At 40.2% G+C, this 18,846-nt stretch overlaps 2 protein-coding genes across 6 annotated transcripts in view; one reads left to right on the top strand and one right to left on the bottom strand.

Annotated features, from left to right (window-relative positions):
- Window positions 1-2,032, top strand: part of HTR4 (5-hydroxytryptamine receptor 4) — a 128,932-nt gene extending 126,900 nt beyond the window's left edge. Inside the window, exon 6 of the mRNA XM_045552711.1 lies at window positions 1,798-2,032. Within this exon, the coding sequence (XP_045408667.1) occupies window positions 1,798-1,885 (88 nt within the window). The 3' untranslated portion in view covers window positions 1,886-2,032. The remainder of the gene's footprint in view (window positions 1-1,797) is intronic.
- Window positions 2,033-9,540: 7,508 nt separating this feature from the next.
- Window positions 9,541-18,846, bottom strand: part of FBXO38 (F-box protein 38) — a 54,846-nt gene continuing 45,540 nt past the window's right edge. For all 5 annotated transcript variants that reach the window (XM_045551426.1, XM_045551425.1, XM_045551423.1 and 2 more), the window contains 7 exons: window positions 18,436-18,536; window positions 18,113-18,215; window positions 13,737-13,903; window positions 12,380-12,525; window positions 11,640-11,743; window positions 11,176-11,289; window positions 9,541-10,416 (listed from right to left, as the gene is read on the bottom strand). In XM_045551426.1, the coding sequence (XP_045407382.1) occupies window positions 10,238-10,416; window positions 11,176-11,289; window positions 11,640-11,743; window positions 12,380-12,525; window positions 13,737-13,903; window positions 18,113-18,215; window positions 18,436-18,536 (914 nt within the window). In that variant the 3' untranslated portion in view covers window positions 9,541-10,237. The remainder of the gene's footprint in view (window positions 10,417-11,175; window positions 11,290-11,639; window positions 11,744-12,379; window positions 12,526-13,736; window positions 13,904-18,112; window positions 18,216-18,435; window positions 18,537-18,846) is intronic.

The following is an 18,846-nucleotide window of genomic DNA, read 5'->3' on the forward strand; positions in this document are numbered from 1 at the left end:
GCACCCCTCCTTCCTCCAGCTTCCAGGCCCCTGCTACACCCGCTGTCAGAGGAACCTGACCAGGAGCCAGCCAACAAAGCAGACACTGGTTTGCAGAATGGCAAAGCCAAGTGGACAAGGGTGGCTTTGAGGCTGCGAGCCTATGACTCAATAGCGGGACACTAGCTTGCCTAAGATCTCACACAGCTCACCGGGACCTTTCCCGGCCACCCTAGTTAATTGCTTGTCATCTGGCCGTTGCTGTCTGCTTCCCCATTTTATTCTACTCCTCGGCACTGGTCTAGCTGGGTGGCAGTAACAGATGCTTTTGGTCCTTCATGTTACCTCCTCTCCATTCACCTCTATCTGCACAGTGGCCGTGCTAGATGGTTCTGTGAGAGCTCAGCCTCGTGCGCTTCCCTGTGTCTACGTTCCTCAGTTAACGCCTGCTTCTAGCCAGCTAAGAGGGCTATTTATTCCAGATTAGGGTTTCTCGATCTTGGCACTGTTGACATTTTGGGCCAGAAAATTTCTTGTTGCGGGGGGCTGTGCTACCTGTCATGTAATACGTAGCAACATCCCTAGTCTCCACCCACCAGGTACCAGTAGCACCGCCCCCTTGATGAAAGCCAGCAAAGTCTCCACAATGGCCCTTGGGGGTTGCACTGCTCCCTGCTGAGAACCTCTCTTCTAGACTTGCTCCTGGTCCCTGGGCTGGGTGCGAACCAGTTAAGCACGTGGGTGTTGGCCTCGGGCAGAGTGGGTTTGATTGAATGTATTTTCACATATGACCTATATTTTCCTGGGCAAATCACTAAACCTGCCTATGCATCATTGTGCTCAACTGCAAAATGAAAACAATACTATCCTGCAGGGCTATTGTGGGGATTAAGTAAGGTAATTCATGAAGAAGGTGTAGTATAGACCAACCCCAATCAACACAAATTGGCAATGAATTATTGTAATTCAAAGTAAAGCATCAAGGTAAGTCAGGAGAAGCCACCAACTAGTTATTTTGTCAACATATGATGCCACATAGCTGACTGGTGTGTGTTTGTCTCTCTGAATGGCCTTGACACTGGCCTCAGAGGTGCGAGTGGCGATCATGCTTCTAAAATCTGCAGACGTTTTATAGGAGTCACCGCCCGTGTGAGTCTGGGTAAGCGATGATGAGATGTGCCTGCTATTGAGATGCGTTTAAAGGCAATTAACATATTGGGTGCAACTGTGTGACACTGCAGAATGATAATAAACACTTGTCAAGTACCAAATTTCACTGAGATGCTTCGAGTCAACTTGCTGTTTGATTCATCTAATTGATTTGCTGTTCTAAATGACAGCAAAACGAATCAAAGTAACAAACATAGTTACATTGTATTTCAGGCCCTGAGTGGTTTTTTCATCTCAGTCAGCGTGTAGACATTGCTGAACACCAAACTAGCCCTGGCGGAGGAAACCTAGTGTGCTCACGTACAGCTTGAGGTGGACGTAGGGTTCATTCTGACGAGTGACACAAGAGAACCAGGCTTTGTTGGGAGGAAAGAAATCGGGGTTCCAGTCCCAGCTCTGCTACTCACGCCCTGTGTAATCCTAGACCTATTGTTTCCTCTGGGACTCAGTTTCCCCACTTCTAACGAGCAATCTGCCTGCAGTTCATTTGGTCTTCCCTCTCTGTACAGTTCCTCCCACTCCCCACCCGCACATCACCCTGCCCTCAGCAGCAGGCAGAGAAAGGGAGTCGGGCATGGAGGGAGAGCTCTCCTTGGTGCCTTGAAGCACGCCTGTTGAATTCTCACGCCTTCTTTCCTTCCTCCCTAGGTACACAGTTCTGCACAGAGGACACCACCGGGAACTGGAGAAACTGCCCATACACAATGATCCAGAATCCCTGGAATCGTGCTTCTGACTGAGGACGTGGCTCACAACTCAGCCATTCATTCCCACTCATGTTCGCGTGATCGGGACACCCTGGCATCGCTCCTGATCTCATCACCACCAGGGAGGCACCAGGCACTGGGGGCTGAGGGCCCGGGAAGGTACATGGAGGACAGTGCGGGGCAGGGCCTGAGGCCAGAGCATCGAGGATCTCAGAGCTGTGAAGGGACTTCAGGCATCTTCAGATTCAGCCTCCTGTACAAATCAGGAGTAGCATCTGCCATTGCATCCCCAAAAGTTGGTCAGTCTCTGCTTGCATACCTCCAGGGACGGGAGCTCACTACCTTCTAATCCAGTCCCTTCTATTGTAGGGAAGCTTTAATTATATGAAGATTCTTTCTTTTGTTAGAACACAAATCTGTCCCGCTGCAGCTTCTGTGTGAGGCCGTGCAGTTACCCCCACCTCCCCGCAGAGCCCTTAGATGCTGAGGACAATGACCTGCCACTCACACCTGTCAGTCTTCTCTCTAAACTGAACATCTCCTGTTTCCTCCTCATTTGGTCCATCTCTTGGATGTGCTTTGGTGTGTGAATTAATTAAGGCTATTTTAATAAAGTTAGGTTCATATCAACGCCAAGATACTAAAGTTCTGACAAGTGAAGACTTAAAATTTTTGTTTTATGGCCATGAGCATTTTTCTTTTCTTTTTTCCTTGGGGATGGATTTTGCAGATTCTGCTTAGGTTTTGGTTTCAGATCCATTACAAAAAGGCATCTTTATAGTTGGTCCAGTGTGTGTGTGTGTGTGTGTGTGTGTGTGTGTATTTAAAGTTGCCACTTTCTCACTGGCATACTGGTGATCATTTGGAATAAATCTTGATTTACTTCCCTTCTGTGACAATGGGAAATGGATCTTACCCTTTTCTCGAGAGTGTTGCTGGAGAATGGTCTTACTACCCAGAGTTTGGGAGGGAAACTGATTGTCCTACCCCTTTCAGCATCTATCTCATGCCCTCAGACCTTCTAAGAAATGATGCTTCCCTTTCAGTATCAGTGCTGTTACCATCTGACTTCATCTTGGGGTAAATCATCTCCCCAGGTTGAAACTCCAAGGGCAGACTTTTTCAGCTGTCTGTCTTGTGGCTGCTGATAAAACCCTATTGAAAGGATCTATTGCTGGCCCTTACAGTGAAACAAGTGAATGGGGCATGTGGGTGGAGCTGGTGTGCAGATGGAACACACGTTGCAAGAAAAAGATGTGCCAGGAGTTTAAACCTCACAAGTTCTTCTTGCCCTTCTACTTGTTCTGTTGGTCCTTCTTCCTAAGTGATACCAGACGCCACAATTGCCTCTTAAACCCCTATTTCATCCATGAAGGCAGAATGCATTAACCTTCCTTCTGCTGTCTGTCCCCAGATATGGTGAGAAGGGATGGTCACACCCTGCAGAGAACTAGAATGACCAACCATCTGGTTTCAGCACTGATGTTCCCCGAAGTCTGGGGCAAACTAAAGATAGTTGGTCACCACACTGATGGGATCTCCCTGTGTTAGGATTAATACCCCTCCTCAGAGATGTTTCCCTGTCTTCCTTTTTTCATGGAAAAGGCAGAGATTTGTGAATATGGAGGCCCAGAGTTCTGTCTGCACATGATCTCTCTTTTCCTCTAAGCACAAAGCACTTCTTAGGGGAGGACTAAGAGATAATAAGAACCAGATTACAATGAGGAGAAATATGTTTGGTGCTTGGAGGCAGTTGGTAAACTTCTTTAATAACGTTGATATTGATAGGATCTACTAGTTAATACATACATGCATACACAAAGACATAAATACAGTAGGATTTCTTCCCTATGAAATGCTTCTCTCCCCAGGAGTTTAGGAAGCATATCTGCTTATATAAAATATTATGTCTCAGTGGCAGGTCTTCCATATTAAATGGCAACTTGGATTCAGTAGGGATGCAAAAATTACAACATAGGTGAGAAAATGAGATCATACCATATCGCAGGAATCTTCCTGATTCTTGGGACATGCTTGTGTGAGCCAGCGCATGATAGAGGTCACAGGCACCCTGGGGGAGGGAAAAGGCAGCAATTGCAAGAATGGTGCCTCTTGCCATGGTCAAGAAAGTGGTCTCCTTTTCAGAAGAGGGGCTCATGAGCTTGCTTTGCTGTTTCTTTGGACTAGGGCTGGAATGTGGGTGATGCATCAAATGCCCACATTGGAGATTCATAGGACATGACTGGGTTAGTTCTGTCTAGACAGCTGTTAGCCTGGCATTAATTAAATCTGTGGCTCCCAGGATTCCAGATAATATAGCATGTGTGTGGAAGACCCACAAGGAGAAGACTTCTATAGCTTACATAAGGAAGAAGGAGACCTATACCTTGCCCTCTTCTGTAAGAAGTCTGCCCTCTCCCAGGAAGCCTGCAATGTCAAGAAGAGCTGCTCCTGGGGAAGAGGCAGGTGTGGCTGCAGCCATGTCTGCCAGATTGGCCTTGACAATCATTGGCACGATGAATGCTACAACCAGACTGTCCCCATGCCTAGGACAAAAGGGGTTCACTGTGCTTCCTCTCCACCTGACTAGCCCACAGACTGTTGAGCTCTAAAACTCCCATTCCAACCCTTTTCATCAGCAGCTAGAAAGCAAAGGAGGTAAAAATCAACTTCTTCAACTGACACCCAAGTATCAGTTTGTAGAAAACCTTTCCTTTCTGAGATTTCACCTCATCTCACCAATGTTTCCACTTCATGCTGCTAACTTGCTGTGTCCTGAAGCAGATTGCTGTCTAGCTAGGGAATGGGGGGTGGGCATGGGTGGGCGAGGGAGGGCATCTAGGGAGGGGCCAGGGAGTGGATATAACTGAACTGCCTTTCATATCGTCTTCAAGTAAGAAAAAAATAACATCTTCTTGGTGCTGTGCTCTCTACCCACTTCTCTCTTTGGTGTTGGATCTCTCTTTGGTGAGAGATCAATGTTGCTTTTCTTTTTCTCTAATACTCTGCTTTGCTCTGGTCAAAATCTTTCCTGTAACACCTAGTCTAGTAGGAAAAAACAAACGACTAATGCATTTACCTCTTCTAGACAAAATTTGCAACCTCTTTTCCATCCAACTGAGAAAATTGAGGCTGAATATTTGATTTGAACTTAAGCAGTTCAGGGATGGGTTCGAAGGCCCGAGTGTGAACACCATGTTGTTTTGCACTTTGCTGGCATTGGCCTCACTTGTCTCATTTACAAAATGGAGGTAATTTCTGAGCTTGTAGGATTGTTGTGAGTGTTCCAAGACGGGTCATGCATGGGCCACCGCTGGGATTTTTACCAGATATGTGTTCTGCCTGTACAATATCTTTAACTCAGTTAAGGTTTTCACTTTTATAAATTTATTTTAGATGGCAACATTAAATCAGCGTCCCAAATAGAAAATCAGTATTATTTGCCGTAAGTGGAAAGCAGCCATAGTGATGAGTGAACAAAGACAGAAGAAGGCTGCTAAGTTCTAACTAGATGCTGATGTTCAGAGTTTATCCCCTGCTTCTGCGTCTCAGAGGGAACCCGAGGAGTGTCAGAGAGCAGTTAGAGGCACCTACCTCCTCTTTCAACCAACTGGGAGGGTTGAAAGAGGACCTACAAGAGATGAACTTCCAAACTTTAGGACTTAATGTGATTTAACTCCAAGTTGCATTCCACACTTTTGGAAACATGGAGAGGAGGGAAGCCAAACTGCTCTTCACTACTGTTATCGTCCATTTGGATTAGGTTTCTCCTTCCCTTTACCTTTTCCTTCAGCTCAGCCCAGAACATATCTGTTAATAATAATAATGATAAGAATAATAAAATAGCAATAATCAGAGAAACTAACATTTAACGAGCTCCTTTCTGCTAGGCACCGTGAGTTATCTCATTTAATCTTTATAAAATCCTTACAAGGTATGTACCAATATTACCCCCATTTTACAGATGAGTAAACTTCAGCTGAGACATCTGGTGAGTAGCACAAGGTGACATATGTGGGAAGTGTGGATTTGAAATGTAAACCCAGGTAGTCTGATTGTAAATAGAGCCCCCAGTCTTAAACACGTGCAACGGTGTTCATGATTGGGGTTAATTTGCTCCGTGTCCAGCGGTTGCACCTGTGCTAGGACACAGCTGGGGGCCTGAAGAGGAACTCCGGGTGTGCTTATTCCAGTCGCTCCTGACACTCACTCGTTCTGTGGTTTTCTGCTCCTGCTTCCACTCTCTGAACCTCAACCCCCATTTTCACACAGTGCGGGGATTCAGGTAAACGACTGATCAGCAGGAAAGGCCCTTCTGCCCTGATCTGGCATAGTCTTTCTAGTATTCAGCAGCCTGGGCTTACTGAATAACCAGCGACAGACTGTGAGAACCAGATGTGTGAGCCAGAGAAAGCACTGGTCCTTTATATTCCAGACCATGGCGGAGGCTGCTCACACCAGGAGTGGCCCCTGCAGAAGGCAGTTGACGTCCCCACATTTCTTGGTTGAAAACTGCAACACTATTTGGATTATGCTCGCATTGGTCCCAGTAAACGTCAGCTCATCCCTGCAGGCACTTTACAGTTTCTTTGCACTTTCATGAGATCTCTAAGCCTCTCACAACAGCTTACAGGAAGGGATTGTTGACTGTATTTTGTAGAAAACAGACTTTGTTAGGAAAAGTGATTTGCCCGAGAACACAGAGCTTATCTGGGGCCAGGACTGAAAACACTTCGGGTTCCTCAATTCTAACAAAGTGCTTCCTTCCTCCTCCTCCTGTTTCTAAATATACAAATTATACATTTTTAGACTATATAAATTATGGGTTACACAAATGATGTATTTATGTAATCCATTCCCACTATAAAAATTCCCAGTTATATAGATTGAGCAAAATACCCCTTGTCTCCACTCATTCCTACTCCCTTTCCCAGAAATAATTGCTGTTATCACTCGGCTGATATAATTTGAGAACATTTTCTATGCACTTACATATGTATAAATGTACATATAAAAACATACGGTTTTGTTTTGTTCTTCTATGTAAATAAAATGATGCTGTATATAATAATCTGCTACTTGCCTTTTTCAACAGTGCACCCTAAATATCATTTCACATCAACACATGTAATTCTTTTTCTTTTTAGTTGCTAGTTGTGTATGCATTTCATACTATAGACATCATATAGTTTGCAGTGTTGTTTCTTTTGTGTTCTGGCTGCTTTCCATGTCTGAGTGGGGCATCTAGGCCTGCATCAGTAAATCAGCAGCCTCTGTTTTTGTGGGACTGTGCTCACCACATGAAGGTCAGCTGGAGTGGTTTCAAGTTATCAGTGGCAGCAGCAGCTCTGGGCAGCTTCCTCAATGTGGAAAGCCCATGCTTAGACAGGTGGTCTCCCACTTAGAGGGACTGAGAAATTTTACCCAAGTTGCACAGTTGTCAGACCGAAGGCATCCTACTCCCACCACTTCCTAGCTGTGAGTTTTTGAGCAAGTAATTTAATCTGCTCAACCCTAATTTTCTCACCAGTAAAGTAGGGGACACACTGATCATATTAATACATACTTCAAAGTGTTATTATAAAAGGTATGGAAAGCACTTGGTAAACACTTTTTAAAGGTGATTTTAGCTAGCTAGCTTTCATACCATCGTGATTTCCTCTTAATGGCCTCACCAGTTCCCTCTGCTTCCTACCATCCTGGGATATGGTCTGAGGAACTGGTTATGGAAAGATTAGTCCCAAAAAAGCCTTTCATAATAAGGGGAATTATAGTGGAAGCAATACTACCTCCACTTGCGCCACACCATCCAGCTTCCTGGAGGCTCCCATTGGACCCTCACCACTGGCCTATGGAGTGGGTATGTTCAGTTGTTACCATTTTACAGATGAGGAAACTGAGGCTCAAGGGTAGGGGTTGTGACTATCTCCAGGTCATCTAGCAGTTGTATGAGGAACTTAGGATCTGAACCCAGGTCTTTCCGAATATGAAGTCCCTGTAAGAACTGTGGTACCAGCCATTACTTAGAGAGATTGTTAGACCCACACATGGCAGCATGAGAGAGACAAGATCCTCTGACATCCAGTCATGTATGATCCATGAAATATCCCTTAGGGCCCTTTAAAAATGTGCCAGACCCTGCACTGCACCAAAACCTGATGGCATAGTTAAACGGATGAATAGGACAACTCATCTATGGCCAGGTGTGAGCAAACCATGGCCTGGGGATCAGATCTAGTCTGGGAGCCTTCATAATGGTGTTTTACTTTTTTAAAATGGCTGGGGGGAAAAAGTCAAAAGAATAATATTTTGTGACATGTTAAGATTATGTGAAATTCAAATTTTTGTTTATAAATAAAAGTTTTATTATACCACAGCCATGCCCATTTGTTTGTATCGTCTATGGCTTCCACACCATAACCACAGAGTTGAGTAGTGGCCACAGAGAATGTCTGTGACCCACTGAGCCTAAGTATTTACTATCTGGCCTTACATAGAAAGATACAGAAAGTTTGCTCAACCTTGCTGTAGACCAATCACGATCTAGCCATTCATGTTCTATACACTCACCAAAGGTTCATCATGGCAGACCTTTTCTAAATGTTTTTTCAGTCTTGGCGTCTTTAGAATCACTTTACTATTGTACCTCTACTTAACAGTTTGGGTTAGGTGAGACACATGGATAAACCAAGAAAAGTGACACAGCAGCAGCCTCTAGTGGCCGATGGAAGCATATTTAGATAATTTGGTTACGGATACAGTGAACAACTGGGGTTAGATTGAATCTTCACTGAGCGTTGGGGATCCCAGATTATTCTGAAATATCTAGGATATTCTGTAATTTATTTCCTGCCTCTTACTGACCACAGTTCTAACCTGGATAGTGAAACGTGCTCATCTAATTAAAAAGGAAGTTAGCTGAGTTAAAAACAATGTAATAGAAGACAAAATGCAGTACCTAATTTTGGATCACTCTTCCTAATGTAATAGGAAGAATTTTAAAAGCCTTGGAAAAGAGAGAACTTCAAAGACATTAAGAATAATTATCATTCAGAATATTTCACTGTTAGGAAGACTTGCTGGCATCTTTGCATTTCTATCATTAACAACAGGATACTTCAAAGATTCTCCTCCTACCTGGTCTGAACCATGTCCTGACCATGGATGAGCAATTTTTCCCTTTCTGGGCTTCCATCAATCCCCTGTAAATGAAGGGACTGGAAAAATCTCAAAGGACCTTTACACCTTACACAGACCATAATCCCTTATGTCTATTTGGAAAGACTTTATAAAATTTTTCTACAAATCTTCAGTTTAAGTAATTTGCTGAGGTCACTCAGCTGGCAAGTAGCAAAGCCATGTCTTGAATGCAGCTGCTCTAAAGCTTCTGCTCATTACCCTGACACTACACTACTACATATATCATGGCCATATCAGGGCCATTTCTCTCCTTGAGAAGGGAGAAAGGCCATCTCCTGATGACCAGACATTTGGGAATTCTGCTGTTGCCAGTATTCTGTTGTATAGAGTTCTGTGAGTTGAACATCCTATAGCCATACAACTTAAAAGAGAGATCAGAAATTGGATTACACTGCAACTGTATTTAGATACAACTCCATATGTCGCTTTTCTGTGTAGTATTTGCTACTCTTCTTCAAAGAGGGATTCAGGTCCAAGGCAAAAATAAAGTTTTTAATAAACTTTTATTTTTATATTCAAGATAAAGCATATACACAATTAAATGTGGAAATAAATGACTAGAAATGCTTTGGAAACTTTTCCATTTCCCACTCAAACTCATTTTTTTAAGCTCATGAGTCTTTTTACTTGATTTTAAGAAACATAGTAACTATAATACCAAGAAGAAAAAGAAACTACAGCTTTGTACAGAAACATATAGCCTTACCTGACTATAGGGTTTAGTTGGTGTTTCAATAACAACAAAAAAGCACACAAGACACAAACACTCTTCAACAGATTTACTCAAACAGCTTCAAGAAGAAAAGGCACAGATTTAAGGGGATGACAGTGATTATTAAGAATATGGTAAATGGGGCTCAGTCAAAAACTGATACTTTATGAACTAAGTCAGGAAAAATGAACAAAATGAACTCTTTCAAATTATCTGCCTTCATTAAAATGAATTTTTAAATTAAATTGTATAAATGTATGATATAAAGTTGGAACTTTAGGAAGTGTCTTTGTATATTTCCTCTATGTACAAATCTTTGTATACAACTTCAATGTTCCTTATACATTTCCTATATATCAAACCGAGCCAGGGCCTCCCAACTGCATGCCTCAAGTCCCTGCGGAGCGTTCTGGCAGCTGGATGGCCCTAGCTGCTTTCTGACAGAACAGCTGGAGAGGAGGGTGGCCAATCAAATGTAGTCATCTTCAACTGGTTCTCCATTGACATCACAATAGTGGATAAAAATTGCCACAACTCGCTGAAACACACCCTTCTTCATCTGTCGCATCTCTGAAATTTCCTCTCCTATTGTTTCCATACAGATGTCTGCGGAGAGCTGCCCTTTCCTTCGAGGAGCATAGATGGTGCCTTGGAAATTAGAAAGAAAAGGGGAGACATGTATGATAATCAGAATCACTTGGAAAATCACTCTGATCAGCTGGTCCATAAAATATTCCTGTGTACTGTAATATAATGTAGCTGATGGACGAAAGCTCATGGAATGGGTCACCATCAGTGAAGTTTTGTGCCATGTTTGATGCCTAAGATAGCATACACGATTAGAGGTCCAAGGTAAAAATAATGTACCAGAGAGGAAAGTCATATATCTGTACATGTAGTTCATAAGTACATTCCCACATAAAATATTTTTTAAAAAACTCTGGCTAAAAATAAATATTCAAGTGTGCTAACACTTAGAGAAACAAATTGAAAAGTTTCTCCCCAAATTTCTACACCTAAATCATAAGTTCATTCCCACATGCTATATAATAAGCAGCTCATAAGTAGAATAATCAGCATAATTAGAACAATTTTGAGACAATACAGTTGATAAATTCTTAACAGTTAACAAGACACAAATATTTTGGTAATACAAAAATCTGGTAGGAAAGTGTCTAGCAGGAATCCTATCCGCCAGCCTTCACATATCCCCAGTAAGTCCACTCATCATCTATTGCACAAATTCAGAGGTGTTTTGGGGTGGGGGTCGGGGGAGGAAATAAAAACATTTACATGGGAAACCATTTAAAAGCTGCACTGCTCCCAACTCTCAAATGTAATATAAGTATCTAACACAGTAAGATATGCTTAAACTAGAGAATACAAGTCAAGTCAGGTCATAATTACTTTCTTCATCGTCTTCAAAATCGTATCGGGCAAAGCTGTTGGGCTCTGCTGCCCGTAATGACCTCAGCCAAGGAAAGTCAGAAATCAGGGAATACGGAGCTCCATCCACAACACCTAAAGGAAGAAGACAGATGTGGTAGTGTTACTGGTGTGGAATACTCTGCATTATTTTGTAAGTAGAATGTGAAACATAAAAAGAGTGAGTAGTCAGGTGCCTTCAAGGCATTTTCAACTCTCAAATCACAGTAATTTTCAATTTTTGTGTTTCAACACGGGTTGTCATTCTAGGGATGGTAAAGACTCACACAGGCAGAGCAGTATTTATCTGGTCCCTGCTTCTTGCAGGTATTCAAATTACCCATTATTTTGACAAATTATAAGATTCCCATTCACATCTTCCCTAAGGCATGTCCCTCTATCTAGTGAATAACTATTTAACTTTCCAACCATTTGAAAATACTCACCTTCTAAAGTATAGATTTCTCTTCCCCAGGGGTACTTGGGGTACTTCTTTAAGTCTTCTTCACTTCGAGTGGCCTCAGGGAAGAATTCATACTTAATGAGCTCTCTGGAGGCAACAAATTAAAATAAAAATTATAAAACTGGAAATAATATTAGGGTATAGGGGTAGAAAGGAACTGTCAAAATTCTTTCAGACCTAGATTCTACTGAACATCTTAAACAAAATATTAAATACTTAACAGAAATAGAATATATTACATTCAAATTCTAAAACGCCAGTCTAGTCAGGTCAAAATTATTTTCTTCACTATCTTTACTATCTTCAAAAGAAAGAAAGCTATTCTCCATGCAAATGCCTTATGTATAGAAGGTCCTCAATTCAACGTTCATATAACAATACCTAAAAAGTTCAATTTTCTGATGATAACATGAAAAGGATCTCTTTAACTTGATCTATTTTCCATGCCCCAAGCTAAAGAAATAAAGTTAAATGTATATGTACAGTCTGTTCTTATAATTTTTCTCTTCAGTTTTAAAGTAAAAGGTTACAAATATACATGTATGCTTTTTAGTTTTAAGTCCTTATTTCCCTCAGTGTTTTACATATGTTGACTTCGGGATAAGCCTGCCTGAAAAGCTCAGATGGAATCATTTAAAATAAGGAAAAATTAGGATTTGCTTTTGGGAGCCCCTGCTACGGCAATTGACTAAAAAGGCCTTTCGGGGCCACAGAATTACTTACTGATTGATGTTTGCTATAGTGTCCATCCAACTGCGAATGCGCACCTTATTGCGGACATTAGGAGGGTTACTGAATTCATGAATAATGCAGATGTGATAGGGGTAGGGACCACTAAACAGCTTCTGCTCCAAAGTTAGTGTGTCCACCTGTAGATGACATCATAAAGAGGTATTTGGACCAAGAAAGAGAAAGCCTTAGAAATCTTTCTCCTAGAGCTTGAACACTCTTCCCTTGGGCCTTTAAGTTTTGAAATCCCTGGATGATTTGAAAATCAAATCTTCACAATCAGCCCTGAATACAGCATGCCACACTGGGGTTAAGATTTAGCAAATTCTTCTGTCTAATGAACTCAACGGTTTATCTCACTGTTAGGTAAGTGCCCATTAAACCAGAGAATCCCAAGGTAAATGATCTCAGTCAATTCAGAATCTACTTCTGATATGTTCTTTACAGGTGTAAGTATCAAATGCATTATAGAACTGTGAATGCGTAGCATCATATATCCTATACAAAATGGACTACTGCATAGTTTTTCCTTGTCTCCTTGTGGCCTCTATTCACATTGCTTTCTTCTCATGGAATGTCCTCTTCCCATATCTCCAGTTAGGAGACCCCACTCTGCCATCTAAGTGGCATGCACATTTATCTCCTTTTTGGGAAGGTGAACCTCTTGAGGGAAGAATGATGTGCTGTGTATTCTTTAGCACCCATCACATTTTGAGTGTCGAGATCCTCAACACTCTGTCAAACTCACTGCTTTGAGGCCATGCATATGTATTTACTAAAAGGCTGGTTTAATATTTCCTTTAAACTGTCTCTTGGTATCAAGCACAGAATCTCAAATACAATGTTTACTCTTAATAATAATGATAGTAACAGCAGTTACTACATGATTGTTTACTAGCAACTGCTCCAGCATTTCACATATATTAGATTAACATTATAATAACCCTAAGCATGCTATTATTCTCATTTTACAGATGAAGAAACTAAGACAAAGAAGTTAAGTAATCTGATGCAAGCCAGACAGCCAGAATTTGAATCAGGCAGTCTGAAACCAGAGTCTGTGTTCTTAACCACAGGTACCTTTTTAATAAGTATAAAAATCTGTTGAATGACAACTACTCTCATCATATCATATAAATTGTTAAAAAACTTATAGAAATCTAGCAGAGAAGCATTAATGAAGAAGATTGGCAAAGATCTTGGTCTAGCGTGGTTGAGAGAAATCTGTGGAATTTAAAAAATCATTACTGTGTGTTGAACAAATGAATAAACTACAAATTCAAAAGATTGAAGAAAAACAACAAAAAAATCACCACACTGTGTATCATCAAAAAGGAGCAAAGCTCCTTACCTGCTGCATTGGGCGTAGGTATATGATACGGTTTCTCTCAGGAGGCATCCTTAGTATCTGGTCTAGTACCTGATCCATATTCAGTTTCTTGCATTGTGCATAGTCAAATCGGTTTACAATCGGTGCATTTTCTACTTTTAAATGTTTCAGTACCCTGCACCTAGTAGCTACAAAATAAAAAAAAAATGGTAAGCTTTTTAATTAATTTATATAAAATAAAAGAGCAATGTATAGCCCATTTGGAATCTGCTTTGGAGGCCTGGCCTAATTTATATTAGCACAAAATACTGTAGTTATAACATCTTTAACATAGGTCGGTCAAGTACTATTATAAAGTATAAATAAATGACAGTTAACAAAGGATTTGAAAATGTGATTCTGTTTAGTTCAAAAGAAGGTGATTACTTTCGTGCTAGAAGGGACATTAATGTATCTTTTTCTATCTAAGATTTTACTGTCAAGAAAACCAAGTCCTAGAAAATGACTTGTCCAAACAGAAATTATTTAGGAAATACTTATCGAAAAGAATGGATGATAACCATTAAGTTATAAATTTTTATGGTTAATGGTCAAATAAACCTGGAATAATTCACATATATATCCAACATTCACTCACAGGAAACGAGCAGAGATGATGTTAATTCTTATCACCAGTATAAAAGCAGAACCTTAAAAATAAAGACCCAGAAATAATGGATACTTTGGTCTAAAGCTTTATAGTCTAATATGGTATCCACTAGCCACCTATAGCTATTTAAATTTAAATTAACTAAAAATATAATAAAATTAACAATTCAATTCCTTAGGCACTAGCCACAGTTCAAGTGTTCACCGTCACTTATGGCTAGTTGTCAACACATTGAACAGTATAGATAAAGAATATTTCAATCACTGCAGAAAATTCAACGCAAAATGCTGGTCTAAAACATAATTGGTCTTCCTGTTTAAGATACAAAACATGAGATCATAAAGAAAAGTAATTGTTATACAATAACCACATTTAACTGTACTAGTTATATCAACTTCCCTTTTCTCATCTCACATTTCAACCTGGTCCAATTCAAGAGAGAAGATCAAATGGAAAAGATTATAAATTGATAGTTGTTTTGCCTGATCTTTTTAACATTTCATAAAGACATCTTTTCTAACATCCTTGACCCAAATGTCATCATTTTCCTGAGCAATGTGGCCTTGTAACTACCTCTGATGTTTAAACACTGAGCAGGTCTCCTGCCTTTTAAAGGTTCATTTCCTCCTTCTGTAACATGGCAGAAAAAAAGGGGAACTGGTGGTGAGCACAGGCAGAGCAAAGAGGGAGAGGACTACATGGCAGTAAGGATCCAGTGGTTCTCTGCTATAAAACCAGACATGGCTAAGGTTAGTTCTAATCGCATGTAATTGTCTCATCTGCCATTAACTTAGCTGATGTCTAGAGACTGGGCTAATTATCAAAGGTACTCTGTCCCATGACAGACTGAGATAAACAATTTGATTTAACACATTTACTGCCATGTCAGTTGTATTTAACTCACTCTAGTTTTGAGTCCGGGGCCTTGTGAAGCATATGTAACTCACAAGCCTCTACCTTGGGAGCTGCGTGAACTATTTTTCAAGTTGCATATAACTCACGCTCAGAAAACAATAAAAAAAAAAACAAATTTTTCATTAAATTAGGAAGGATCATTTTGTTTTAGAAGTTTGTATTCTATTTTCATAATAAAACACTGTGGCCCCAAGGAAAAAAATTTTTTTTTCTAGTGAGGCAGGCAGTGTGTTAAAGGGCAGAAGCCTGGGCCTGAGGCCATGCGATCCCTGACTAGGTTAGAGAAGGTATGAGGAGAATCATCAGAGTCAAGTGAAGACATGAAAACTGGTCAGGTCCTCATAGCGCTCAGAGTAAAGAAACGAATGGAATGAGATGCCAACTAGCAGAGTCTGGAGGTCGAGCTTTATTTAGATTCTCAGAGCTCAGGGTCAGAGGGTGGAGTGCTGACAGATTCTTACCCTGCTGCTCTAAGGCTAGGGTGAACAGCACTGCTGTTATGATCTCTGAGCTTTTGAGGTCATGTTTTTTGTTTTAGGAGGAAACTCAGGAGATAGTGATTTATTAGTTGTTTTAGGATCAAAGATCTCATTGACTGGGATGGAGAAAAGTACTACCTCTTTAGAGTGACCATGGGGCCTGAGGTCCTCAAGGTCTGGACTCTTGTAGAACTCAGAGAGAGGTAGTGTTTGAATCTCAGTTTCATCTCTCCTTTCTGGGATTTTCCCAGTTTGTAACAAAATGTTTGGTAAACACCTTTTAGTGGGATTTCTTTGTTTCGTTTATTATAGTACTGAAATAGAAGAAGAGGTACAAAGAAAAGAAAACCTTTTAATATTTTTTTTGTAATTCAGGTTGAGTATCTCTTATCTGAAATGCTTGGAACTACAAGTATTTTGGATATTAGATTTTTTCAAATTAGGGGAATGTTTATATTATATACTCACAGGTTGAGCACCCCAATCCAAAAATCTTAAGTCCAGAATGCTCCAATGAATGTTTCCTTTGAGTGTCATGTTGCTGCTCAAAAAGTTTTGGATTTTATAGCATTTCAGATTTCAAAATTCTGAATTAGGGATGCTCACCCTGTACTAACATAATACAAATTAACATTTACTTGGTGTTTACTAGAGTTCAGACCCTGTACTGTGTGTGGGTATGTTTGTGTATATGTACATATACAGGCATATCTCGTTTTACTGTGATAATGCATTTTTTACAAATTGAAGGTTTGCGGCAAACCTGGATCGAGCAAGTCTATCGGCAACGTTTTTCCAACAGAAATGTGCTCACTTTGTATCTGTCACATTTTGATCATTCTCATAATATTTCAAACTTTTTCATTATTACCATATATATATATTATGGTGATCTGTGACCAGGGATCTTTGATGTTACTACTATAATTGTTTTGGGGTGCCACAAACCATGCCCATATAAAGATGGCAAATTTAACCGATAAATATTGTATGTGTTCTGACTGCTTCAGTGACTGACTGTTCCCCCATCTCTCTCCTTCTCCTGGGGCCTCCTTATGCCCTGAGACATGACAATATTGAAATTAGGCCAATTAATAACCCTAAAATGGCCTCTGTTTATGTGAAAGGAAGAGTAGCACACCTCTTACTTTAAATCAAAAGCTAGAAATGACTAAGCTTAGTGAAAAAGGCATGTTGAAAACCTTTAGTGGTCTGGATAGAAGATCAAACCAGGCACATTTCCTTAAGCCAAAGCCTAACCCAGGGCAAGGCTCTCAACATCCAGGCAAGATCCTCCAGCAGCACAATGATTATAACTTGCTGAAGGCTCAGATGATTGTTAGCATTTTTTATCAATAAAGTATCTTTAAATTAAGGTATATGCATTGTGTTTTTTAGACATAATGCTATCGTACACTTAAAAGACTACAGTATAGTGTAAATATAACCTTTATATGCACTGGGAAACCAAAAAATTCGTGGGACTCTCTTTATCGCAATATTTACTTTATTGTGGTGGTCTGGAATCGAACCTGCAGTATCTCTGAGGCATGCCCTGCATACATACACATACACAGACACATCAGTCACTGCATTTAATTTTCTCAAATGCTTTATGAGTTAAGCATAGTTGTACACAGTTTACAGACTGAAGAAAATGAACACAGAATATATAATTTGCCCAAATCAAGAAGCAAATCAGATCTTCATAATTTTACATGGATGGCTATCAAAAATATAATTTCCAGAGGAAAAGGAAAAATTAATAGATCATGTACAGGACATACTGTATATCTCAAATTTTAAAAGTTCAAACAATATATGTGAAACAGACATATATTAAGTATATGAAAGGTACACTGGAAAGACATATATTCAATCCATAACTATGAATGGTGGGAACAGATGAGAATGGCAGTGAGGGACAAATGGGACTAAGAAGAAAAGTAGGGACTGGCCTAATGATAATGTGCCATGAATTAAGAATATGACTAATCATCTCAATTACGCACTTACGGCCCAGTCACTACTGTCCCCCAAAACATGCCCAAATTACACAGGCTAGCAAATGTCTGAGCCAGCATTCAAGGTGAGGTCTGTCTGACCTCAAAGCCCACACATGCTGTTAATCCATGCTGCCAGATCAGGCAGCAATTATCTTTTGGAGGAGAGGCTATTTTAAAAGATGAACCAAATTTCTACACATGGACCCTCAGAAACACTACAAAATTATCTAAGAACTATAGAACAAGAACAGAATTAGAGATAATCCAACACAATGTTTCCTTTTAAAAAACAATAGTTATGTTATTGTAATATTTATGAGCTTTTATTGTACGGGCCCAAATACATACCATGGATGAACATCATCTTGGGACAATCTTTTAGCACTAGATCTGTGATTCCACAATTGGTCATAGTGACTCCAACAAGATTTTTGGATTTTAATACAAGAACCTACAAGGAGAAAAATTAAAAAGTTACATGTGAATGTATTTTTCTGTTCTTTGTTGTTTTTTAAGCTTAAATGTTTTCACTGGTACAACTGAGAAGTGTTACCAATTTCTTCTCTTTAGGAGAAAGAAACTACATAAAGATAGAAACTTTAGTTCATCTGCATTATTCAAGAACTGAACTGGACTGTGATAAAGATAAATGAGGGTTTTTTTCCCTTTACCTGCACGTGGTCATCCTCAATCACAGGATCACTGGTGCTGGTGGATTTATCTGCTGTCCGTTTCCGTTTCATGGCATGACGTGGCTTAGTTTTGGCAACTTCTAGAAAAGGCAAAAAGAAAATCCAAATTTTAGCCTTGCTTTCTTTCCTTCAAACATATTTAGTTGCATACTATAAACTCCATCAAGGCAATTCCTAAATCTACAACTTGGTTCCCCAATGGAATACAGTTTGATCAGTATTTCCAATGGACAAAATTTCAAAACAGAATCACTCCCCACTATCTCAAATGTATCTACGTCAAACATAACACCCTTTTCATACCTGACCCATTCTAATCAACATGCTTGTCTTTAGTCTGACTCACCCCATCCTAAATACTATTGGTAGATTAAACTCATGATTTTCCTG

Source organism: Lemur catta, chromosome 5 (genome assembly GCF_020740605.2).
Source record: "Lemur catta isolate mLemCat1 chromosome 5, mLemCat1.pri, whole genome shotgun sequence".
Taxonomy (NCBI): domain Eukaryota; kingdom Metazoa; phylum Chordata; class Mammalia; order Primates; family Lemuridae; genus Lemur; species Lemur catta.